Here is a 26,129-nt window from a genome sequence, read left to right as displayed (position 1 = left end):
GACTTTGGGGAAGAGCCAGAAGTCGCACAGTGCCGGATCTGATGAATAAGGTGAATGAGGATGCACTGTATTGTTTTTATTTGACAGAAATTGCCATACCAGAAGAGATGTGTGACACAGAGCGTTGTCATGATGGAGGATGAAACTATTTGCCCATTTCATGTTATTGCGTTATTCATGATCCATGATTTATGGTACACTTTTTTTTAAAAAACATTTTTTTATTAGTTTCAGGTGTACTATTGTACACTTTAAAACACACCTCTTAACCATAGTTCACTCTCAACTGACTGCACCGAACAAGCTGAAACTTGTCACACACTGTTACTAAGGTTCAATGTGCCACTTCCTATATTGAAGATCCCTGACTTTCTGTTGGATGGCACTTGGCAGCAGCATTCATGGTATTTTTTTTTTAATTAAATTTGTTTTGGGTGACAATTGTTAATAAAGTTATATAGGTTTCCAGTGTACAATTCTGAATACATCATCTATATATCACATTGTGTGTTCACTACCCAGAGTCAATTCTCCTTCCATCACCACGTATTTGATACCATTTAACCCTCATCTACCATCAACCTCCCCCTTTACCCTCTGGTAATCACTAAACTATTGTCTGTGTCTATGAGTTTTTGTTTCTTTGTTTGTCTTGTTCCTTTGTTGCTTTCACTTATCAGTGAAATTATGTGGTTCTTGACTTTTTCCGTCTGATTTATTTATTTAGCATAATAATCTCAAGATCCATCCATGTTGTCGCAAATGGCATTATTTCATCTTTTCTTATGGCAGAATATGGAATGCCATTCACTGTATTTTAATCACAACTTGTATGACTGAAACCCAAAAGATAGCCTTTTAAATAGCTTCTAGTGAATGCAATATATAATGTAGAAGGCACATGATTTGGGGATATCTGGTGGGAAATCTAACAGCAAGTAGCAGGACATGTCTATTCAATGCTTATCTAATGACATGTGCCAAAAATGAGTCTAAATAAATAAATGAATAAATAAATAAATAAATAGAATAACTATTAGTAAAACATTTTATAGTTTGTAAAGTGCTTTCATAAATATTTGATACTTGTGTATATTATCTCCATTTTGTGGATAGTTAAGCTGAGGTGAAGAAAAGTAAAGTGGCATGGCCTCAAATTGAAGCTAATATATATATATATATATATATATATATATATATATATATATATATACATTTTATATATATATACATATATATTTATTATTATTTATTTATTTATTATTATTATTTATATTATTTATTATATTTATTATTGAGGAATATTGGGGAACAGTGTGTTTTTCCAGGGTCCATCAGCTCCAAGTCACTGTCCTTCAATCTAGTGTGGAGGACACAGCTCAGCTCCAAGTCCAGTTGTCATTTTCAATCTTTAGTTGTAGGGGGCACAGACCACCATCCCAGGCAGGAATTGAACCTGCAACTTTGTCTCTAATCAACTGAGCCATCTAGCCACTCTGAAGCTAAAATATTTTGATTACAAATAACCTGCTCTTTTAACTGTATTGCTTAATCTCTGTCAGTGCCATATATCCAGCTTCCTCTACCAATGTGATTTCTAGCATCACCTCTTACTTGAGTAGTTTTGTAATTGTTTTGCTTTGTAATTTGTCTCTAGCTTCGGTGGGAGTTCCTAGGTACCAAAGAGTTAATGTTCTAGGCCCAAGTTTTTCTGTGTAAGTCCACTGAGAGATCACAGAGAGCAAGCTGTTTTTCTATTCCTCCCAAGAGTCTACAACCCTGAGGAAAATAGGAGTAGATGTATCTAGATAAAGTGGAGGTCAAAATTAAGAGTTCTTGCTCTTATCTTTTAGGGCCATATTTAGCATCCAGTTTTGGTAAGTGCAAGTAGTTAAAAATCTCTTTGGAAACCTAAATCTAAGGCTTTGTTAAACAGTTTACACCTGAAGTAATGACTATGGGGAGGAAGAGGAAGTGGCTCCTTTGTGTGTGTGTGTGTGTGTGTGTGTGTGTGTGTAAATGTGTGTGTAAAGGGGGATGGGATTGCATGGTCTGAAGGTTAAAAGTGATTTATTGACTCTGATATTAGTAGGGTTCCATTTATAGTATAACAAATATTGATAGTGTGACAAATGAAAGTAAGTCTTATTGTCAATTAAAAATAAATAAATTAATTAATTAAAAATAAAATCTCTTCGGCCAACCTAGGACTTGAAGTGTGAAAAGAATGGTTAGGAAATTTTTGTCAAAATAATTATTAGCAGCTGGTACTTACAGATCTTCATTATGTTAAAGACTATATCATACTCTCTAAAATAGCTATTTTAGATCAATATTGTTGTTTACAACATTTAATAGAAAAGCAAGCATCTGCTTAGAAGCCTAAACAGCTTGCCCAAATTCACACAGATGGTAAGTTGCCTTGCTGAGATTTATACCCAGATGTTTTTGCATGAGACTTCAGAGCTGATTTCTTTCTTTTTTTAATTAAATTTTATTGGGGTGACAATGGTTAGTAAAATTACATAGGTTTCAAGTGTACAATTTTGTAATACCCCATCTATATATCACATTGTGTATTCACCACCCAGAGTCAGTTCTCCTTCTATCACCATATATTTGACCCTTGTCTACTGATCCTCGTCTACTACTGTTTACCCTCGTCTACTACCCCCCACCTCCTGTACCCTCTGATAACTACTAAACTATTGTCTGTGTCTGTGAGTTTTTGTTTCTTTATTTGTTTGTCTTGTTCCATTGTTGCTTTCAGTTTTATGTCCCACATATCAGTGAAGTAATATGGTTGTCAACTTTTTCTGTCTGACTTATTGCACTTAGCATAATAATCTCAAGACCCATCCATGTTGTCGAAAATGGCACGATTTCATCTTTTCTTACGGCTGAGTAGTATTCCATTGTGTATATATACTACATTTTCTTTACCCATTTATCTATCGAAGAACATTTTGTTTGTTTCCATGTTTTGGCCATTGTGATAAAGCTGCAATAAACATCAGAGCACATATATATCTTTACAGATAAATATTTTCAGATTTTTTTTTTTTGGTACATACCCAGGAGAGAGATTGCTGGATCATATGGTAATTCTATTCTTAATTTTTTGAGGAATCTCCACACAGACTTCCACAGAAAACCCAGAAATAAACCCACATAAATAGGGCTGATTTCTTACTAAAAGAATGGGAATTCTAAGAGGTCTGGGCAATGTTTGATCCAATAGATATCCTTCTTTAAACAGTCTCTTTCTTAGGTACTCACTACATCCCACTCTCCCAGATCTCTGGATATTCTTGTGCAAGATGTTCTCAAAAATCTTGCTGCTCCTCAAGGTTCTAGCTGAAATCTAAATTTTGTACTTTTTTACATGTTTCCTGGGTGATCTATTCTCATGACTTCAAATACTAACTATCATATCAATATTTCTGAATTGACAGCTCTGTTGAGCTATTTTTCCATGTCCAAAAGCATACTCTGTGTAAGATCAAGTTCACCATGGAAAGTGTTGATGAGCAGAGAAAGCATAAGTAACCAAATATTCCTTAGTTACTATCACAGAACAAAGGGAGAAGGCACTAAGAAATTATCTGTTTTACATTTTTCAACTCACATTCACTCTTTGCACATTTGCTGAGAGCCTTTCATGTTTCAGAAACTGTGTTGATGGCACATATATGAAGATAAATAAAATTCCATCTATACCTTTCAGTATTTAGCAGTTGGTATATATGGTGGTGGTAAGGTTATATTGGGTAGGAATGCATAAAAACAGTACACTATAAAACAGTGTAGAAACTATCATAATAAAAGATGCATGCACAACAGAAATATTCTCTGCAAAACTTAAGTCAATATCCATTTGCCAAAGAGGAAAAAAAAAAGGAACGGGTTAAGTATTTTTGAAAATGAGAACTTTTCTTATGACTCCTGGAGAGGAGGCACCAGAATAAAATCTGCTAAATAGGCAGTCTGACAGATTATGTGCAAAATGATTTTCATGGCATTTGAAAATCTACTATCTCCAAAATATACTTTCTCTGAGCTTGACATTAGGTTTGCTGCCATGGTGGGAGATAAATAAGACATGTCAAATTGTTTAGGAGCTCCCAGTCTAGCAGCTGCAGCTCCATTTATAAGCAGACGAAACAGATCTGTGTAGATAGTACCCAGAAAATACCAAATATTTGGGTCCAAGTCTGCTTGTTGTTTATTATGGTTTTCTTGGCTATCCTCTAAACAATTACAAAATACAACATCAATTCACAATCAAACTTCATTTTAGAGGAGCCCAATAATTTTTTGTGTGCCATATGTTTTCTATTAATGATTGATAATTTTTCTTATTTGGCAATTTTAACTTTAAAAAAGTTCTGGAGTGAGGTTAACATCTCAGGTGAACTCTAGCCTTTTGTTGCCGCTCCTTTTATTTTTGCATCTTTGCATTTTTATTTGCAATTGAAATTATTAATTTAATAATTTTCATTTATTTATTTATGTATTCATCAGGCTTACTAAATATACCATGGGATTCATGATGGCTATCTTAGATATGTGTGTTTCCCCAGTAATTTTTACCAATTATTCAACATTGGGATATCCTGAAGCTCAAAAAGTTCATAATAAGTTGCAAGATTACATATTTTGCCTTTGAAAATAAAATGTTGACTCTTTAACAGAAACCCTCACAATAAAATCGGGGTTTAGTTTAATATCTGAGTGGATCTAAAATATTTTCATTACAAAGAGAAATTGAGTGATTTGGATTTATTTCACTTAGAATTTCGTTGACTAGTTTGCTCAGAGATAAAATATACGATAATTTGATCAAGAGAGATAAGATGAACATACACATGATACTACTGTATGGCTGTACCACTTGTCCTTGAAATAATAAAATGATAACCTGAAGTGTGGCCCATAGGCATTTGAGCTAGGAGCTATCCATTTCACATAGGAGTACAAACACTAAGACAATAAGACTACATAACCCTCAAAAGTGTATCCACGCTCTCCATTTCTCCCAGTTCTTCTTTTGGAAACCATTGTATAATCAATATTAATATTTTCCAGATGTTCGTAATTTATTCAGCCTCGATTAGTATTTATGCTCACATATAAAGTGTGGATAATCAGTACTTACCTCATAAGTTTAAGACTTAAATTAGGCTATAAATTTATTTTCTATTATTTAACACGTATTTATCGTAGTGTCGATATTTTCAAGAATCTCTGATTATTTTCTTAGACTATTGTTTTTACACTTCATTCCTTGACATCAGGGATCTTGTTATGAGGTCAACAAGAGGACTATTGAAGGTCATGTGGAAAAGTAGGGGAAAGATGCTGAGTGCCTGTCACTGACTCAATCAAGCAGCTCTGCTTTGATATGACCTTCATATTTGGATAAAAATGTTTGAAAATCACCACCTTAGGATAAATTGTTGTAAGTGAAATTCCCATGTTGGAAAACATGATCATGTGTAAGGACTTTGATATATGTTGCAAAATGAATTTTAGTAATATTATACCAAATATGCTTCTGAGAATAATATGTAAAAGAACTGCTTATCCCCACAACACTGAGTTTTATCCAAAAGTGTGACTGCTTTTTGTTTATGTGATTTCAGATCTGGCTAAAGAGCTCACATTCCCACTTGTGATGTCTGTTTTCAATAACTCTGAGGTCCAGCTTTTTCTTCTGATTGGAATCCCAGGCCTGGAACATGCCTACATCTGGATCTCCATTCCTGTCTGCCTCATGTACATGGTTGCCATTGTGGGAAACAGCACCATCCTTTTTATCATAAAAAGAGAGCCCTCACTTCACGAGCCCATGTATTATTTCCTTGCCATGTTGGCCACCTCTGATCTGGGCCTGTCCTTTTCCTCACTCCCTACTATGCTGAGAATCTTCTTGTTCAACGCCATGGGAATTTCACCCAATGCCTGTTTTGCTCAAGAATTCTTCATCCATGGATTCACTGTCATGGAATCCTCTGTACTTCTAGTTATGTCTTTGGATCGCTTTCTTGCCATTCACAATCCCCTGAGATACAGTTCTCTTCTCACTAGCAAAAGAGTTGCTAAAATGGGACTGATCTTAGCCATCAGGAGCATTCTCTTAGTGCTCCCATTCCCATTCACTCTAAAGAGATTAAAATATTGTCAGAAGAATCTCCTTTCTCACTCATATTGTCTTCATCAGGATACCATGAAGCTGGCCTGCTCTGACAACAAAATCAATGTTATCTATGGCTTCTTTGTTGCTCTCTGTACTATGCTGGACTTGGCATTAATTGTTCTGTCTTACATGCTTATCTTGAAGACCGTACTCAGCATTGCATCTCTGGCAGAGAGACTCAAGGCCCTGAATACCTGTGTCTCCCATATCTGTGCTGTGCTCATTTTCTATGTACCCATCATCACCCTGGCTGCCATGCACCGCTTTGCCAAGCACAAAAGCCCCCTCATTGTAATCCTTATTGCAAATACATTCTTGTTGTTGCCTCCCTTAATGAACCCCATTGTATACTGTGTAAAGACTCGACAAATCCGAGAGGTCCTGGGGAAATTGTTTAGCATAGGTAGGAGATAAGAACTTGAATACTGAAGTAATAATGTCCAGCCAGTAAGTATTTATTGGCACCTACAATGTGTTCAGCACTACAATGGTCACTATCTAGTAGAAGACTGGGAGAAGAGCAAAATGCTGTGTTGCACATAATTTATAATAAAGTCGGAATGTAATATTCAGTGGGAAAGATGATATAATCAGGCGACATATGACTCACAGAGGTTTAATTAACATTTTAAGAGCAGTTGAAACTGAACACGATGTTATGTAGCACTTGTATTTGAGTCATCCCTTAAAGAATGGATAAAATTTGGACAGATTGAGATTATTCAAGTAGCATTTATTAAACTTATACAATGTACGCTCATTATACTATTGAGGAGAAGTAGACTAACAGGGCACATAGCAGATATGAAGGATGTTAGTCTGGTTGAGAGTATAATTTAGCAAATAAAGTGCAATAATTTTGAATTGTATGAGTGAAGCAGATTTTGGAGTACCTAAAAAAGCCTTTAAATGTCTCAATTCAGGAGGTACTACAGACACAATTTAATCTCTACAACAAATGCCTAACATGGTTGTGGGGACAGAGCTCCAGAGAGCAGTTTCCAGGCTCTCGGCCTCACATAGAAAGGTGCTGGCTCAGGTAGTAAATGACCATCAACTGTGATTGGATGGCCATCAGCTGTGGCTAGTTGGCCGTCAGCTGTAACCAGTGAGCCATTGGCCACTAATATAACTGTTGTGGCTACGCTAGCAGAAAATAGGGGCTAGCAAGAAGATGGTGGCTCAGCTAGCAAGCGAGGATTGCAGTTAGCACGGCGGCGGATTGCAGCTAGCGAGGGGAGTCGGTCAGTGGCAGAAAAGCGGACAGCAGGTTGCACGTCATGTGAATCCACGTCATAGTGGTATGACTTCTCTACCTATGGCTCCGTGGGTGTTTCTTTTTGGCCTCACCGTGTCCTGCATTCTTATGTGGGGAGCGGGACCAGAGACCCCACAGGCCACCCTGCACGACACATGGTGCTGCGAGTAGGGTACGGTGCCGGCCAAAGCGCTCCGAAGGGGAGTGGAGCAGTTTGTGCTTATGAACACTCAGTCTCAGGAAGACCAGGAGGAGCAGCTGCCGGAGAGCTGGAACCCCGTGGAGGGGTGGGAAGACGTGGACGTTTCTCCAACCAGCAAAAGCCAGAGAAAGCGAAGGTCGTTGCGGCCCTGTGGGCTGGGAAGTCCTTGCTAAGGCAGCGCTGATGCAGGACTTATAGTCCCAGGAGGAAACGCTTGCTGAGTCCTCCATGGGAGATGAGGGTGAGGTCAAGGTCATTCCTCAACCCCAGGACAGCCCTGGTGAATGACTATGGACTATGGGGAATTGCCTTCTATCCCTAATTTAATGGACTACTTGACTGTTTGGGAACATACCACCACGTAGTGGGACTGGCGGATGTTTGCTTTTGTGTCTTAAATGGCCACCATTGAGAATATGTAAGCACCTTGACTGTGAACCGCTGTTGTTCCAGCACGGTACCCTGAGAGGCCCTGGCTGAGTCCAGGAAGCCTGGCTGTGCCCGGAGAGAGTGGCAGTGCCCTGAGAGGCCCTGGCTGTGCACGGGGAGACTGGTTGTACCCTAAGAAGCCCAGGAAGTCTGGCTGTGCCCAGAAGGACTGGTGGTGCCCTGAGAAACCTTGGCTGCCCAGAGAGCCTGGCTGTGTCCAGGATATTGCATTCACCTCCAGGGTCCTCGCACAGGGCCCCTCGCGGAAGACGCTTGTTGGGTAGACTGTGAGGTGAGACCCTGTAGGGGGGAAGTATGGGGACAGAGCCCCAGAGAGCAGTTTCCAGGCTCTCGGCCTCACATAGAAAGGTGCTGGCTCAGGTAGTAAATGACCATCAACTGTGATTGGATGGCCATCAGCTGTGGCTAGTTGGCCATCAGCTGTAACCAGTGAGCCATTGGCCACTAATATAACTGCTGTGGCTACGCTAGCAAAAAAATGGGGGCTAGCAAGAAGATGGTGGCTTAGCTAGCAAGCATGGATTGCAGTTAGCACGGCGGAGGATTGCAGCTAGCGAGAGGAGTCGGTCAGTTGGCAGAAAAACGGACAGCAGGTTGCACGTCGTGTGAATCCAGCCTCCAGTGAGACCATAGTGGTATGTCTTCCCTACCTATGGCTCCGTGGGTGTTCCTTTTTGGCCTCACCATGTCCTGCGTTCTTACATGGGGAGTGGGACCAGAGACCCTGCAGGCTGCCCTGCACGACAATGGTAAATCAAATTTTAAGAATGGTATGTCTGAAAGCATGAGTGAGATGGACTATGGATTGTATCACGTCAGTCACCTCAGGTGAGAGCACATGGTTACTCTCTTAGGTAGCTCCTCTCCTACTGTAATAACTACACCAAGGCTCAAAGCTATAGTGTCTGCCAGAACTTTGCTGTCTACTTGGCTAAAAGCCAGATAACTTATCTCCCCTATTAGTTCTCCTATCCAAATTTATTCTTACCTCAGAGTTTATTATCTCACTTTATTTTCCATATCCAAACTGACATAAAGTCCTATAGAAGGTTTTTTCCTAACCATTTATCATTTTTCCTGTTCTTTCTATCTATCTGCCAGAATCCTCATCTCTAATCACCATCCTCTCATGCAAGAACTTTTTTATAGCTTCCTAATTTGGCCCTTTGCTTCAATCTCACCCTCCAATTTGTTCTCCACTTTGCAGCCAGTTATCTCTAGTAAAAGTAAAACAGGTTATGTTAGCCACTAACTTAAAACATTCTCATTCTCTCCTATTTTAATTGGGGCATAGAAAAAAGTCCATGGACGCTTCCATTATCGCCCTCCCCCCGAAAAAAAAAATCTCATGATCAACTGCTCTTTCTTTCTTTCTTTCTTTCTTTCTTTCTTTCTTTCTTTCTTTCTTTCTTTCTTTCTTTCTTTCTTTCCTTCCTTCCTTCCTTCCTTCCTTCCTTCCTTCCTTCCTTCCTTCCTTCCTTCCTTCCTTCCTTCCTTTCTTTCTTTCTTTCTTTCTTTTTTTCTTTCAATTAAAGTTTATTGGGGTGACAAATGTTAGTAAAGTTACATGGATTTCACATGTACAATTCTGTAATACATCATCTATATATCACATTGTGTGTTCACCACCCACAATCAGTTCTCCTTCCATCACCATATATTTGATCCCCCTTACCCTTATCTCCCACCCCCCTACCCCCTTACCTTCTGGTAACCACTAAACTGTTGTTTGTGTCTATGAGGTTTTTTTTCCTCATTTGTTTGTCTTGTTTTGTTGTTTTCAGTTTTATATACAATATATAATATACTATTCTGCCATAAGAAAAGATGAAATAGTATCATTTGCAACAACATAGATGGATCTTGAGAGTATTATGCTGCCTTATTTCTTGCCAAGAATCTGAAAACATCTTGACCTCTCCTGAAGGCATGATGAAAACTCAGGCCACAACAAATAATAGCCAGAGAACAAAACTCTTGAGAGAGGAAAGGGGCCATAGAATTCACTGATTACAAGTCTCTAATTTACAGATGAAGGAACCAGAGCACAGGAAAAAGCAATGATTTTCTTAAGGCCACACAACAAATGATAACTGAAATTGTCAAAAAATGGAACTCAGAAAGTTTCCATATATTCATATACTTGACTTTGACTCTTAACATCAACCTATTAAAAAAGATGTTATTGTAAGCCCCAATAAAAACTGAGACAAAAATTCAAGGTGTAAAAGAAAGAGAAATTGGAAGAAAGGGAAAGAAGTTTCCTTATGTCAGAGGAAGTGTCAGACCTACACTTGTTTTCTAGGACTTCCCAAGGGTAAGGCCCTATAGGTTTGGTCCTGGGTATGGGAACTGGAAGAACTGAAACCATGAACAATGAGGTAAGGGAGGTGTTGGAATTTCATCCTCATTTTTATCTGTGATAAGATTGGAAGGAGGAAATAAAATCCTGGATGGATAAACAGTGCTCTGGAGAGATAAGGCCGTATAATTGAAAGGCAAATACTTTGCATACGCTTAATTGACAAAGTATTATATGTTCCATACTTTGCAAAATATATTATGCATATAATGTATTTTGCATATAATATATAATATATTATAATAATTATAATATATAATATGTAATATATTATGCATATAATATATGCATATTCCATATATTATGCAATTATTATTAATCCTGATAATAATTATCTGAAGTAGATATTACTCTCATCCAAAATTTATACAGCTTAGAGAAATTGAATAATTGCTAAAATTGCAAGACCGAGAACTGGGTGCAGGTCCTTCTGAGGCCACTGCCATTCTTCTAAAGTCTTATGTTACATTGCCTTTTAGGACATAAAGGAAAAAGAATGGGTGAAAGAAATTGTCTCTTCGGAGGATACTGATAGGCCAGAAGTGCAAACTGGTAGTCTGCAGGACAAAGCTTGCTTGATAACTCTTCATTTGATCCATATAACTGTGGATTGTTTTAAAAAATTGCATTTAACACAAGAATCTGGATTTTTATTTTCTTTTTAAAAATCAGTGCATCTATTGTAATAACTATGTATGGGGTCAGATGGGTACTAGACTTATCAAGGTAATCACTTCACAAGTTATATAAATGTTTGATCACTACGTTGTACATCTGAAATTAATATAATATTGCATGCTGACTGTAATTGAAAAACAAAACAAAACCCAGCATGTCTAGTAATATCAGTCCAGCATTCTGGAGCTGTAGTCGTGCCCCTTAAGAGAAAGTTAGACACAGATCACGCCCCACCTCTTGTAACTTGTCTTCAACCATTCTACTTCATTCATTTACCCAACTGCACAGCCTCTGAGAGATTTGAGTTTATCATTGTGGTACTAGGTTTTCTGTGAGTGAGTAAAGTCATTTGTTTTGCTTACCATAGGTTTAATATAGGCTCCCAAGTCATGAATTCATTCCTATACCATAGTCTTCCCTTCCAAGCTCTAGGTTCATAGATCCAAAATTCCTATTGACTTTACTTTTTAGTAAGAATAGAAATAATAATATCTTGCAGTTATTGACCACTACTGAAGTACCATATATTGTGCCAAATGCTTTATATAATACATGGTGCATTATCACTTTTATTCCTCATATTAAGCTATTTGGGAGGTATTATTACTGATGCCCACTAGACAGAGGAAGAAGTAGGGGTTTGCAAAAGTTAAAAAACTTTTCTGGGCACACAGCTAGTAAGTGATGGAATCTGGATCCTATGAGATCCTATTAATTGATACTATCGTAGAGGCTGAGTTCTTAACCAGTCTATACTCCATGTTACCTAGACATCAGGAGCTCAGCATCTTCAAACTACAATTAATTAATTCCTTCCTTTAAGACTGTTGCTTATATAGCATTCTTTATCTTGTTAAGTAGAACGCTCATAAACTTAATTCTTCATAAGAGAAACCCAGGAATAATCTTCATTTATTCTTCCCTGTTTTTCAATCCACACATCCAATAAACAGCCAAGTCATGAAAATGTTTTCTTCTAAATATCTCATGATACTGCTCAATTTTTGTTGTTGTTGTTTTTGTTGTTATTGATTCTACCATGGTACTTGTCATGACAATTTCTTGTCTTGATTGCTGTTATAGGTTCCTACTTGCTTTTTCTTATCAATTCTTTCCACTCACTTCCCTAATTCATTCTTTATATTACAGACAGAGTGAACATCTTAAAATGCAAATGTGGTTATGTTACTTTCCTGGCTTAATAATTCATTGGCTTCCCATTATCCTGAAAGTACAGTTTCTATTCTTTGACTTGGCCTGTATACCTTATCAGCATTTTGCTTCACTCATAGTCTAGATTCCTGCCACACTTTTTATTCTTTCTGCTACTGTTATCTGGGACTTATCTCAGTTCTTTAAATTTGCTATGTTCTTCATTCATCCATCCACCAAATTGTTCATTGGAATACAAAGGGATGAAAATATAACGCAACAGTGTCTGGTAAATAAACAAAGGCTAAAACCTATAGGCTCTATAAAATAGGATTAACTTTTTCCAATAACAATAGAAAGTAATTGAGGTTGTAGGGAGAATGACAAAGCAGATTTGCATTTAAAAATAGTAGTAGAAGAGTAAGAGAGAACTAAAAGGAACAGGCTGAAATCTTTAATCTAGGTGAACAAGGCAGGTGATGAAGAGAAAAGAGTCTGATATTAATAACCAGATGGATGATAGTGCCATTCACTTGAGGTAGAAAATAATAATTCAGATTTAATTCTATCAGGTTGAAGTGTCTAACAGCTTTGTTTAAGGGTCTCTGCATTTATTTTTCTCCGTGTCTAGAAGTTCTCACCACCAAATCTACCCTATCTACCTAGGAGAAAATGGGTAGGGCCTATTCCTTGTATAGAACAATACCTGGCACATAGAAAGTACTATCTGTGTTATGAGAAGAAATAAGTGGATGAAATAATGCATGTGGTTATTATTGGTGTCTGTGAAATCATCTACAGGTCTCCTTCCCCTCAAAGCTGTTTCAGAGCTCCCTCTTTTATTTATCACACATACTCCGTGTTATGTTTTACTCTGTGTTATTAAGTTTTATTTTGGGAATGAAAATAACTAAAATTTATTGTGAGCTGAAACACGCTAAAAATTTTCTTTGAAACTTTCATATATATCATATATTTAAATTATGTGATATAGAGGGCCTTCTGTTAGGTTTATTTTAATAGAAAATTGAGCTCATATAAGTAAAATAATTGTCCTAAGTCACAGAGTCAGAAAGTAAAACTTTCCAAACCTGACTCTAAGTGTAGTATACTACACTTAGTATATCACACTTAGTGTATCACAATAACTTTTTAATTGATTATAAGATATGAGAACATGACTCCTATATAAGGGCTAAAATTGGAAGTACACAGCATAGATATAGATTCCAGCTGTGGAGTTGTAAGCATACTTCGGAATTTGCAGTGGCTTATGTTTGTTCTGAAATTTTGTGTGTACATAGACACTCAGGACATAAACCACCCATGACAATTATACACACAGTCTATTTTATTCTATTTGTTATGCAAAAATAATCTTGGGTCTTCCGAATGATGACACTCCAGGTTCACATATATCCATCATTCCAGAAACAGCTTTCTCATGCCAGACAGGATGAGGCTCTGGTGGGGGGGTGGGGACATAACCAGTGAACAGTTAAATGTCAAGAGCTAGATTGCCTTGGATGAGACCAACCTCAAGTGAGAACTGGCTCCATGTAAACCTCATAGTAGAGGATTTTGTATTTGGCCCTCTGTCACTCCTTTTTTGATCCTGCACTAAAACAGTGCAGGAAAATGACATCCTTATATTTCTCTTGGATGTTCAAAGCTCTCTTTGGCAGCATATTATCCAGGCCTGCTTTTCTCACGGATTCCTTGAGTCAAAATTACAAGTACTTTATTGACATGTATTACTCAAAAGATATATGCATATCTTTTGTTCATTGGCTCATCACCTTTCTAATAAGGTCAGTGTCTCAACCTCTTTTAATTTACACCCCTCCACACACACACCCCATGTTCTCTACTCTTCCCTGACATGCTAGGGAACAACAATGACAATAGAAAAAACTTCAGATATTTCCCTCAATATATTTTCTTTCTCTCACCTCTGCCTCATCTTTGCACATGCTGTTCCTTCAGAATGGGCCATAATTTTCTACTTTGATTACTTAACTTTTATATATTCCTTAAGTCTGGCTACTGTGTCATCTCAGTAAAACCTTTCTTGACACTCTCTTTCCCCAGCTGGAGAAAAATATCTCTCTTTTGGTTTCTATATCAACTTTTTACCTTGAGCAACACAATTGATATGTGGCTGTGTAACAAACCATCCCAAAATTCAGTGTCTTAAAAAAACGCATTTATTTAGCTTACAAATCTGCAATTTGGGCTATATTCAGAGTAGGATTGATTTTCTATTTCACTGGATGCCAACTGGAGAGATGGGAAAAACAGGGTTTGAAATAATTTCAGGATTGTTCACTCACTATTAGTTAATAATTAGCTATGTCTAAGACCTTAGTTGCGTCTATTGGCTGGAATACCTTCATGTGGCCTCTCCATGTCTGGGATTCCTTTCAGTATGGTGTCTGGTTTGAAAAGCAAGTGTTAAATAAGATAGAGATAGAGATGGATATCTGTATCTTTATCTATATCTATATCTATCCAGAGAAAGACTAGAGAAAACAAAAAACATATCACTTTAGTTTTACAGGTCACTTCCACAACATTCAATTAATTCATTGAGGCAAGTCCTACCCAGTTACGAGAGTTGGAGAAATAGACTCCATCTCTTGATGAAGGAGTGACAAGTTTCTGGAAGAGAATGTTGGATTAGCAATATTTCTATGGTCATTTTTGGAAAATACAGTCTGCCACATCTCACTACATTGTGTTTTTCCCCAACCAAAGTGAGAGTTCTGTGAGAGCGATGACTTCTTGTTCATTCCTGTATATATTTGTTGAGAAAATAAGTAACAGTCTCCTCCATTTCATGTACATTAGGTATTACAAAAGATAGAGGAGTAAGTAGAGGAGTAAGTAAGGGTACATTCAAGGAAATAGTGCCTCCAAGACTAGACACAGCTAGTAACAAAAGGCATGGGTCACACGATCCCGGATCTGTTTGGTCTTCACACTGTAGACGATGGGATTCATCAGGGGCGGGAATAGAAGATACACAAAGCCCATGATAACTTGTACCAGATAAGGTGTCTGTTTTCCAAAGCGGTGGATGACAGACAAGCCAATCATCGGCGTGTAGAAGAGAAGCACAGCACAGATGTGGGAAACACAGGTGTTAAGAGCTTTGAGTCTCTCAGCCTTGGATGCAATGGATAACACAGTACGCAGGATCAGAACATAGGAGAAGAGAATAAGCAGTGAGTCTATACCCACTGTGGAAACAATGACAAACATGCCATAGATGCTGTTGGCTTTAATGTCTGCACAGGCCAATTTCATCACTTCTTGGTGGAGACAATAGGAATGTGAGAGGACACGGGAGCCACAATAGGGGAATCTCTTGAGCATAAAAGGCAATGGGAAAATGAGTGCTGCACTTCGGCCTAGGGAAGCCAGGCCAATTCTGCCAATGGCTGTGTTGGTGAGAATGGAAGCATAGTGCAAGGGGTGACAAATGGCCACAAAACGGTCAAAGGCCATAGATAGTAGCACAGAGGACTCTAGGAAGGACAAGCAATGAATGAAAAAGAGCTGAACAAAACAGGCATCATGACCAATATCTCGTGCCCCAATCCAAAAGATGCCTAGCACTGTAGGGAGTGTGCATAGAGACAAACCCAGGTCAGTCAGAGCCAGCATGGACAGGAAGAGGTACATAGGCTCATGGAGTGAAGGCTCTGTTTTAATGATAAAGAGAATGGTACAGTTACCCAGGATGGAAACCAGGTATATGAAGCCCAGTGGGATGGAGATCCAGCTGTGCATGTGCTCCAGCCCAGGAATACCACTCAACAGGAAGGTGGAGGAAATGCTGCTGCTGTTTTCCAAGGATCCCAGTGTCATTGTGTACAGAAGGAAGAGGGAGTTGGATTTCCTCACAATTCCTGAAATGAATTGAGGAAAAGCTAGTGGCTGCACCTGAGGAGAAATTGAAAAAAAAACACAAACATTATTAATTGAAAAAAAAAAAAAACTACATCATTATAAAGTAGATGTAGAACTCTGCACCTCCTCCAGAGGTCATTTCCTTCTGGACCCGGTTCCCGTTCAACATCTGTTTAGATAATTTTCTTCTTTGAAATTTTTTCTCCTTGCTTCTTCAGGTTAGGAGGTTTGAGCCTATTCGCTGTTCCTGTTAGTTATACTTAACTTTGCCTGCCCCTTATGAGAAGACTTTTAATTAAATACTCCTCATGTACCTCTTTTCTGCCAGGACTCTCACTGACATTCCAACCTTTCTTTCAACTTCTCTTCCTTTTTCTTCCCTTATCTTACTTCTTTTGCTCTTCCTTTATCTCCTTCCTTCCTGTTCTCTGTTCCTGTTCTCTTTCTTTCTCCCTCCCTTTCTCTTTCCCTCCCTCTTTCCCTCTCCCTCTCTTCCTTCCTTCCTTTGTTCCTTCGTTCCTTCCTCTCTCTCTCTCTCTCTCTCTCTCTCTCTCTCTCTCTGTCTCTCTCTCTCCTCTCTCTGTCTCTCTCTCTCTTTCTTTCTTTTTTTCTTTCATTTTTGCTTAACTTCATCAGCCACATATAGACAGAAAAATTCTTCACTCACCTTCTTCTCTGGTCTTCCCACTGTAGAAGCCTAACTTGATCCAGATAGCTCATAAATGCTACTACTCAGCTCACAGAATTCCATACAGAACTGGAGAGTGCATGAATGGCTATCTGTAAAGTTATTCTTGATGGCTGGAGTAAAAAAGCACAGCGCTGATCCTCACATCAGTCAGTGACTTTCATTCTTTACAATCAACTGGAATCAACTAGGAATCAACTGCTGTGAGCGTAGGTGGGAGGAGAGACTGAAGCAACATCACCCATGGCCACAACCCCAATCATAAAGCAGAGTCTGTGAGAGTCCATAGAACAAAAGGCAATAATGCTGGTAGGGTTCTGTTTTCTTTTTTTCTTTTTCTTTTTTTTTTTTTTACAAATGAAGAAAGGAAGACTAGGAGGGTGCAGTCACTGGGCAAAGGCCATATACCAATTTAAGACACCTGATTTCCAGAACAGTGATCTTCTCACTCCCAATTAATAATCTCACAAGAATGTTAGCTCAGTGTGGGCAAGGCTTTGCTTTGTTTACTTCTGTAAGAGGGCTTAGAATGTGGCCTGGTATACAGTATGTGCTTAGCATTTTTTTTAAATGGCTGAATAAAAGTTAAATTTCATTTAGTTAGCTATTACTAACTTGGTTCATATTTTATCTCTTTAAAATAATTCTGTGAATAGACTTTTATTAATAGTACGATATAGATGAGGAAACAGAAACTTAGAGAAAATTAACATTTCTAAGGTCAAAGACATAGTAAATGGCTAAATGGGATTTGAACTGAGATCTGATTTTTCTCTAGACTCCAGGCTCTAAACAGCTATTATACTTTCTTCCTACATTGATAATTCATTGTCAACTAGCAGCAGCAGCTAGCATAAAATCAAGGGCTTAGTAGGGGCAGGCAAATTATATGGTAGTTAACAATGTAAGTCATAAAACATAAGGCAGAAAATATTTTTGATATGAAAATAAAGTAGGGTGGTAAGAAAGAACTATAATACTTGATAAACATCCACTATTTGTCAGACACTGTACCAAAAACATTGCAAGAAAAATAGCATGAGACCTTAGAAAAGACTTGCAAGTTAATATTATCTCAATTTGCAAGTGAGAAGAGAGAAGCTTAGAGAATGTGATGATGTGACTAAAGTCATACAGCCAATCAGTGGCAGAGCTGGAATTCAAACTTAAATCTCTAGAGCTCGAAGGCACATTCTGAAAATTTGGATACATTTAGGTTAGCAAATCCAAACAGTAAACAGATGTCTGAAAGCTGTTGTCTCCTTTCTGAGCTAGTGCTGAAACCAGACCTGGCATCCATGAAGTCAGCAAGATCTGACTGCAGCCGTCACCACCTTGGGCAGGGACTCTCTATAGCCTTTCGTGTACCTCCAAAATCCGTTCTCTCCTTTCCCTCTGCAAAGCTCAGACTGAGCCTTCTGGGACCTCTTCTTGGTTCCACAGCTCAGTACCAAACACCTGCATATTATACTGACTCCTCACACACCAAGGTTAGGTCCAGAGGCTCCAGCCTCACATCAGGGAAGAAGGAAGACTAAAACTAGAGGCTCTGGAGAGATGGGAGGGTGAATGCTTCACTCCCTGACTTTTATGCAACTGCCTAGCATCTCCATTGAGAATCCTTTTAAGGATTTTAATCAATTCCCTATTCTGATGATCTCCCTCAAGCTCATTATCTTAGACCATGGGAACAGGGAGAAGGGAGTAGAAGAGAGTGGTCTTGTGAAATGTCTAGATGGGAGCTTAGAGGATGCCATATACTTGTAACTGCTGGTGAAGGATCAACCTTCACAACTTCAGGAAAGCAGAGTGGATGCTGTTGATAGTGTTTTATGTATGATGCATCATAACTGTGTAGTTTATGCACACTGGATGTGACAATATGCATGTTGGGTATATCTAACCATATGCAAAATTTAAAAGGGCTTTTGAATGAATGCTTTTCCTATAACCAAAGAGGAAGCAAGAAGTCAGGCCACGTTCTTGGAAATATTGTGATAGTGTTGATGCTTATCCTTGCTGCAAGTAAACCTATATGCTCCTGATCTCTGCCTACACTCAAGCACTCCATCTCATCTTTCTGTACCTGATTACTCAGAACTTAACCCTTTGTTTTTAGACATCAAGGGACTAACTGGAAAAACTAATCTATTTTTATACCTTGTAGGCAGTATGAACCCCTGCAAAGGGTAGTTAAATTCGAAAAGCAGTTTTATATGTTAATACAGGGATGTGAAGAATTAATCATTGACTTTTGGACTCAAACCTGATGGAGAAGACATTTTAGAGAGAGGAATGAAGGGCCATTTCAGTGTTTTCATTACCCAGGTAATAAGTGTCTGGATTATTGGATCTTTGTTGGGAATATAAAGGTATAAATAGTAAGGAATGGCCCAGATTTCTCAATCCAATCATAAGAGATTATTCCAATTCATTGGCTTGACTGGTCCCTTTGGAATACAGTGAGCTTCCTTTTGTGGCCACATTCCATTAATCTCTGGCTGAGCATGTAGATGCATTTGAGTGTTATGAAGCAGTATTTTTCAAATCATAGCCCCCAGATAATCAGGATCAGAACCAGCTGGGATGCTTGCTAATATGCAGATCTCTGGGTCTCAGCCTTGCACAATCAGCAACTGACATTTGTGACAACCTCAAAGGTTTAGCGATTTTCATATATCCTTGTTTTTATGATTTGTTTTCAACTCTGATTCCAGAATTTTTATTCACTCTATAATTAACAATGCATCTTCACTTTTAGCCTGGAATTCATTTGAAAACACAGTTGCCTCTTATGTCAGATTTCCAAGGCTGCAGTAGCTACAGACTGGGTAGCTTTAGCAAAAGAAATTTATTTTCTCACAGTTCTAGAAGTTAACAAAGTCCAAGATCCAGGTGTCAGGTTTAGTTTCTTGTGAGGCCTCTCTCCTTGGCTTGTAGGTAGACACTTTCTTGCTGTGTTCTTTTTTTTTAAAATTAAAGTTTATTGGGGTGACAATTATTAGTAAAGTTACATAGGTTTCAGGTGTACAATTCTGTAATACATCATCTATATATCACATTGTGTGTTCACCACCAGAGTCCGTTCTCCTTCTATCACCATATATTTGATCCCTTTTACCCTGCTGTGTTCTTTCACGGCCTGTCCTCTGTACATGAGTATCATTTCTGTCTCTTCCTCCTCTTATAAGATACCAGTCATATTCTCCCCACTCACAAGTAATATTTATTTACAGTATCTGAGTCCAAGCACTGGAAAGAGAGAGATAGTATTAGATGTGATTTGGCAGAAAATACATTTGAATCTCAGATATTATGGACAGAAAAGGTGAGAGATAGAGAGATAGAGAGAGAGAGAGAGAGAGAGAGAGAGAGAGAGAGAGAGAGAGAGAGATTGAATTAATCTTTCAACATTGATTAGAAGGGCATAAAGTTTGATCATATTCTAGGAAAGATAATCCTATCTGTTTTAAATATTACCTATGAAACTTTTGTAAGGGAAAAACAAGGTGTGATATGGAGAGAGAGAAAACAAAAGCCCACATCTTCTAGCCAGAAAAGAGTGGTGAAAAGAAACAAGGTTGAGAGAGAAGAGGCAAGAGAGAGAAGAAGTAAGGAAAGGTCTCATACACAAAGATGGTACCTTGAGGAAAGACCGAACTAGGAGAAACTGGAAATGACCTAGAGGAAATATTATTGGCTTGGACTGAGAGAAACTGATGCTAAAATGAGGGTTTTTGTTTTTTTAATTTCAGTATTTATAATTTCAGTTATTGTAATTTCCCAGGATAATTAATTGGTAGATGTTTATGAGGAAGACAGATGATTTAGAAAGAAAATAAGTAACATTTTCCCCCATGCACATCTTAGTTATACTGTGAGTAAAATGATTGCCCATCTATATTTACATATCTCCTGCAATGCATAGTTCCCACAAACATTCTATGCTATTTTACATCTTTTTTGCCTCTTTGTTTTTACTGCTGCAATAATACATGTCTCAGTCATCCCAAATGTTAATATATGTGGAGAAACTTAGAGGTCAGAAAGTCTAAACAGAAAATTGTCTGAATATTTATTGAGGATTGATGTGTCAGGCACTGTGTTAGAGATTAACATGAATTATCTCATTTCATCTTCACAATATCCCTACAAAGAAGATGTTATAATATTTCTATACTCATTCTGTATTAAGGAAACCAACAAACAGAAAAGTGGGTACTTTTCCCAAGGTCACACATGCATTATGTAGCATAATTAATTCCCTTTTTGTTAATGATTGGGAGTTTGTTATTTTTTCACAGCATAGCTGAAACCAAAAACATTGATGGGGTTTATGCCCCAATCTTCTTCCTTCACCTTAACCTAATCATGCTGAAAACACCGAAGTGATTTTATGAACTCAAACTTCTTAGCTATGCGTTGACGAATTTGCTTGGTTTTCATGCTGTAGACAATGGGGTTCATGAGAGGTGGTACCAGCAGATACACATAAGACATGAGAAGGTGTACCATGTGGGGCAGATGTTCACCAAAGCGGTGCACAAGAGACAAGCCAATCATGGGGATGTAGAAGAGCAGCACAGCACATATGTGGGAGGCACAGGTGTTGAGGGCTCGAAGTCGCTCCTGGCGGGAGGCAATGCTTAGTACAGTGTGGAGGATAAGGGCATAGGAGAGGAAGATAAGCAATGAGTCTACACCCACGGTGCAGGCCACAACAAAGAGCCCATAGACATGATTGACAATGATACTAGAACAGGCCAGCTTCATGATCTCCAGGTGCAGGCAATAGGCATGGGCCAACACGTGGGAGCGGCAGTACTGGAAGCGCTTCAGGAGGAATGGCAAAGGGAGGATTAGCAGGGCACTTCTAAGCACGGAGCTCAGCCCCATCTTGACAATACGCGCCGGTGTTAAGATTGTGGAGTAATGCAAAGGGTTGCAGATGGCCACATAACGGTCAATGGACATGGACAATAGAACTGAAGACTCCACCAGAGATAAGGTATGGATGAAGAAGAGCTGAGTGAAGCAGGCGGGAATGCCAATCTCTCTGGCATCAAACCAGAAGATGCCCAGCACAGTGGGCATTGTAGAAAGGCAAAGGCCCAAGTCTGTGAGGGCCAGCATGGCCAAGAAATAGTACATGGGTTCATGGAGGGTGACATCAGTACGGATCATGTGGAGGATGATAAGGTTTCCTACAATAACTGTCAAATAAATGGAGCAGAAGGGAATAGAGATCCAGCCATGGAGAGCTTCCAGACCTTGGAAGCCTGTCAGGAAGAAAGTGTCTTTTTGGAGGCTGCTATTATAAAGGATTGTCATGGTTTTATAATCTTGGACTCATCAACCAGGAATATAGAATGGGGCTCCTAGAGAGTGACACAACTGAATTATCACTTACTTAAGTGTTCTAGGACCAGAGAGTCAGGTAGTGTCTGAAAATGAAATGTGAGAGCCTAGGAAGGGGACTTTTATAAAGGATTTTTCTATCCCATGGATGTCATGTGATTTAGCCTTATTGTGGTATATCCACCAATGTTGGACTCTCAATGGTTCAGTGAGTTCACCTCAGATGGCACCATTTTCACGTGTTCCTCCCTAAAAAAAATCTCTAATTCAATCAGTAAAGCGTTCAGAATCTGTATCACATATAAGGGGAATTGGTACCACACACCATTTTTCATAATCGTCTACTTCTATCTGGTGCATATCATGTATTTATAATGTAGCTTGGGATTGTGCTTCATTCCACAATGCCTAGTCTTCACAGGAATACAGAGGAAACATTGAGTAAATGCTTGTTGAACTCCTTGACCTTATAACTTGTGACCAGCGTGATGCCTTTCCTGAATCTATATACAAGCCTTGGTGGCTAAGGACACAAATGGTGGAGTCCCAATTTGAAGTCTGAAACCAAAATGTCTGAGAAGAATCAGGGTCTTCAGAAAACAAATAATTATAGGAAAAGGTGCTTTTGGGCTTAGTTCTGAGAGATATCAGGAGAGATGTGTGTTTCCAACATCAGGACAGGTAAGGGGGGCTAGATGTACTCATGGGGATGCAGAGGAGGTGTGCACAAGATCTGAAACAGAAATAACAAAAAGAAACATGAAATGGCTATGAAACACCTCTAATGATTAGCCTATAATGAATGAAATCTTAAGGCTCTCAAAGTGAGCTATACCTCTGGGGCTTGGATCGATATGACACACAGGTATAGGTCTGTCCCTATAATAACTCACCTGGGCCCTCCTTTACCTCTGCCTTTGGAACTTTCATTCAATTACATTTATTGTAAGCCAAACTATAATAGGTCTATATGTATTAATAAATATGGTGTCACTAGTATATTGTTATCACATGCATTAAAAAGCTTAAAAGCTAATACTTCTTTAATATGAAATGTTTCTGTCACTTTCCTAAGTGTCTAATGCATATTATGCCATTCAACTCTCAGAGCACTAGTATGAGGTAACTTCTATTCTAAAGAGCATATTACAGGTGAGAAAATGGTGGCACAAAGAGGTGAAGTGACCTGGGTATGGTTATAGGAGCAAGTAAGTGCTGAGGATGGAATTCAAACCCTGACCTATATTATTGTCTAATATCATATTTCCTCCTCCTCCTCCTCCTCCTCCTACTACTACATAGCACTTTAGTGCTTACAAAAATCAGGCAATTAAAAAAAATAAATCAATGGGGAAAACAACCCCAAACTGTAATTTTTGTACCTTGGTACATCTGTGGATAGCTTTCTATTAGATGCATAACAGATGAATCAAGATGGGTAATAATAGAGAGGAACCATGTTTTGGGGAGTGAGTTTAGTTTGGAGTATTCTCAATGTAAGCTTAAAAAGGAATTCCTGGGGAGAGTGTCTACAGGACTATTGTCACGCAGCAGCCAAGCCGTCTGTCCCCTGGTACCTACCCCTAAAGAAAGGAGAGTCTGTGAGACTAATCCTTTCAGGGACTTTGCTTCACCTTTGTGCTTACACCTTATGTCTCCCTGTTTGGCCCCAAAAGATGGCTGGTTAGTCAACGATGGGTAAGATTCCCCACGGGAGGAACAACCTAAGCCAGGTGCAGCCGTGTGGGGACCATCAGGAGAACCCACGGGATTGATAGAGGTGGGCATAGATTCCCACCTTCCCCTGGCTAAGGAGAGCTTCTGCCTCTGTGGCTATATTCCTTCCCACAACCTGCTTGGGAAGAGATTCAATGATGTGATAACATGAGTTCTCCATCTATTCATATCAGTAAGTTTCAGCATCAAGGTTTTGTCCCTTGGGGAGGTACTTACAACAATTACTAAGACATCCTGGGACTTTCGGTTCCTCTATCTGCAGGCAAGGGTGATTGGTTTGAATCAGTTTCCTAGTATGATGTATGAAATTCACAGACCGTGGAGAAAACAATGTTACTACCTCGTGTGTACATCAATAAAAGCCACAGGGTGGCCTGATTTGGGGCTCTCAGTCCTTTGAGGCTGTGAGACCCTGGGCCCTTATTTCATAAATCTCTTTACTTCTGTTTTTTTCTTAACCCCGCACTGCCCCTTCTCGTTCTCTCACTGCCCATGTTGCGCTGGACGTGACAGAGAACATTATATGATCTTTGACTTGAGTGAGGGCATAAGATACAAAGTATCTCCTATGAATATGGGGAAAATTGCTAGCAGACACTGTGGAAATGGAAGACAAGTTATCAGTTCATAACGCTGGAAACTATTTTAAATAAGGGTTGAACATAAAAATAGAACTAGAAAAGAGACAGAGAATGGAGAATGAGAGAAATGGGAGGAAAATAGTATATGTCACAAAAGTCAAGTCACCACTATTGGTTGCAACAAAGAGCTGCGTAGGATGAGGGTTTTGAAAAGGCCCTGCACTTATGATGGTGAGGTCATGGTTGATTTTTCAGAGACTATTTCAATAGATTGGGGAAAGATTATAAGGCTTAAATTATCAGTGGATGGGGAGGAATAACTAAAAAGAGTATATTATTTGTAATTTTCCTTTAAGAGAAAATCTATGGGATGGATGGAGATAACAGGATATTTTAAGGAAGCAAGATGGAAGTTGAGGGTACTCTTCCAAAAGGCTTCCTTTTTCTCATTAAGATGAGACACTGAAGAACTGAGGATAAAAGAAGAAAAGTCCATAGCCAGCTTTTGCCATTCACACTTCAAATCAAAACAAGTAATAATGATAGTGCAATAATTAATATAGTAATAAAGCCCCTCTATGTCTCTGAGACTGACTGTTATATTGTTTTGTACACCTGAAACAAAAACAAAACAAACAAACAAAAAAATCCCAACCTTCTTGTTTTATGATTCTAAAGGAGAAACAAATAAAAGATATAAAAGTTAGGCAAGAGAAAAAAATGAAGGAGAGAAGGGGAAACTTGGAAAAAAGGTGGGCTGTGAAGGAAAAAAAAAATTGGGATTTGGAGAGCACCCTGTGGGTGGCAAAAGCAACAATCCAATCTCACTCTCATAATGAGAGAGAAAATGGCAACAGAATTTTAAAAGGGAATGATAATGAAGAAATAAAATTTTCCATCAATTAAGGGGAGATGCAAACAAGACTTTGAATATATGTCTGGTTTTTCAGCCAGCAGACTCACAGTGAAGCTGGTTTCCATCCATCTCACAATGAGCCATTTCAGAGAGTTTGTGAAATAGAAGAGACATTTTGAGGTCATCTATTTCACTCCTATATCTCCAGACAGGGAAGGATCATTCTGCCTCCTTAGTGAAATGTCGTATCCATAGTATACCGTCCCAGTTATTGCCTCTCTTCCAAATGTATTCCTTGCATATTATATTTTGGGTATGAGTAACAGGCAAGTGTGCCAGGTATGGGGAGGAAAAAAAAACACGATTAAAGCAAGTCATAACTAGCACTGGAGAGGTGGTATTGCTGTATCACTAGAGACTTGCAACCAAAACAGATTTGGAACCTAGTACAGTTTGCTGGATAAATGCATGAATGAACTGATAAAAAATGAGATGCAGTTAGGATTAAACCGAATAAATTTTAGTGCAGTGACTCTACATTTTCTTCTCAAAGGCACTCACCTCCAGATTAAAGGATCAGAGAAAATTCCAGCTGATTCCTCCACTCGACAACATCATACAGCCTTGATCCTTCCTTCGGCTTCAATTTATTGGGATAAAGGGATGTCATCCTAGGGTCTATGGCAGAAATAG

At 38.7% G+C, this 26,129-nt stretch overlaps 3 protein-coding genes across 3 annotated transcripts; 1 reads left to right on the top strand and 2 right to left on the bottom strand.

Annotated features, from left to right (window-relative positions):
- Positions 1 to 5,677: 5,677 nt before the first annotated feature.
- Positions 5,678 to 6,613, top strand: OR51A7 (olfactory receptor family 51 subfamily A member 7; the record flags this gene model as incomplete). Its single annotated transcript, XM_081063513.1, has 1 exon — positions 5,678 to 6,613. The coding sequence occupies one exon, from the start codon at positions 5,678 to 5,680 to the stop codon at positions 6,611 to 6,613; it is 936 nt and encodes a 311-aa protein (XP_080919639.1).
- An 8,619-nt stretch (positions 6,614 to 15,232) lies between these two features.
- OR51G2 (olfactory receptor family 51 subfamily G member 2) lies at positions 15,233 to 16,174 on the bottom strand (the record flags this gene model as incomplete). Its single annotated transcript, XM_081063497.1, has 1 exon — positions 15,233 to 16,174. The coding sequence occupies one exon, from the start codon at positions 16,172 to 16,174 to the stop codon at positions 15,233 to 15,235; it is 942 nt and encodes a 313-aa protein (XP_080919623.1).
- A 5,095-nt stretch (positions 16,175 to 21,269) lies between these two features.
- On the bottom strand, positions 21,270 to 22,235 carry OR51G1 (olfactory receptor family 51 subfamily G member 1; the record flags this gene model as incomplete). Its single annotated transcript, XM_081063459.1, has 1 exon — positions 21,270 to 22,235. The coding sequence occupies one exon, from the start codon at positions 22,233 to 22,235 to the stop codon at positions 21,270 to 21,272; it is 966 nt and encodes a 321-aa protein (XP_080919585.1).
- Between the last annotated feature and the right edge of the window lie 3,894 nt (positions 22,236 to 26,129).

The sequence above is a fragment of the Rhinolophus hipposideros genome, assembly GCF_964194185.1.
Source record: "Rhinolophus hipposideros genome assembly, chromosome: 10".
In the NCBI taxonomy this organism is placed as follows: Eukaryota; Metazoa; Chordata; class Mammalia; order Chiroptera; family Rhinolophidae; genus Rhinolophus; species Rhinolophus hipposideros.
The sequence above is the reverse complement of the archived record's forward strand: the minus strand, read 5'-3'. Positions and strand labels throughout refer to the sequence as shown.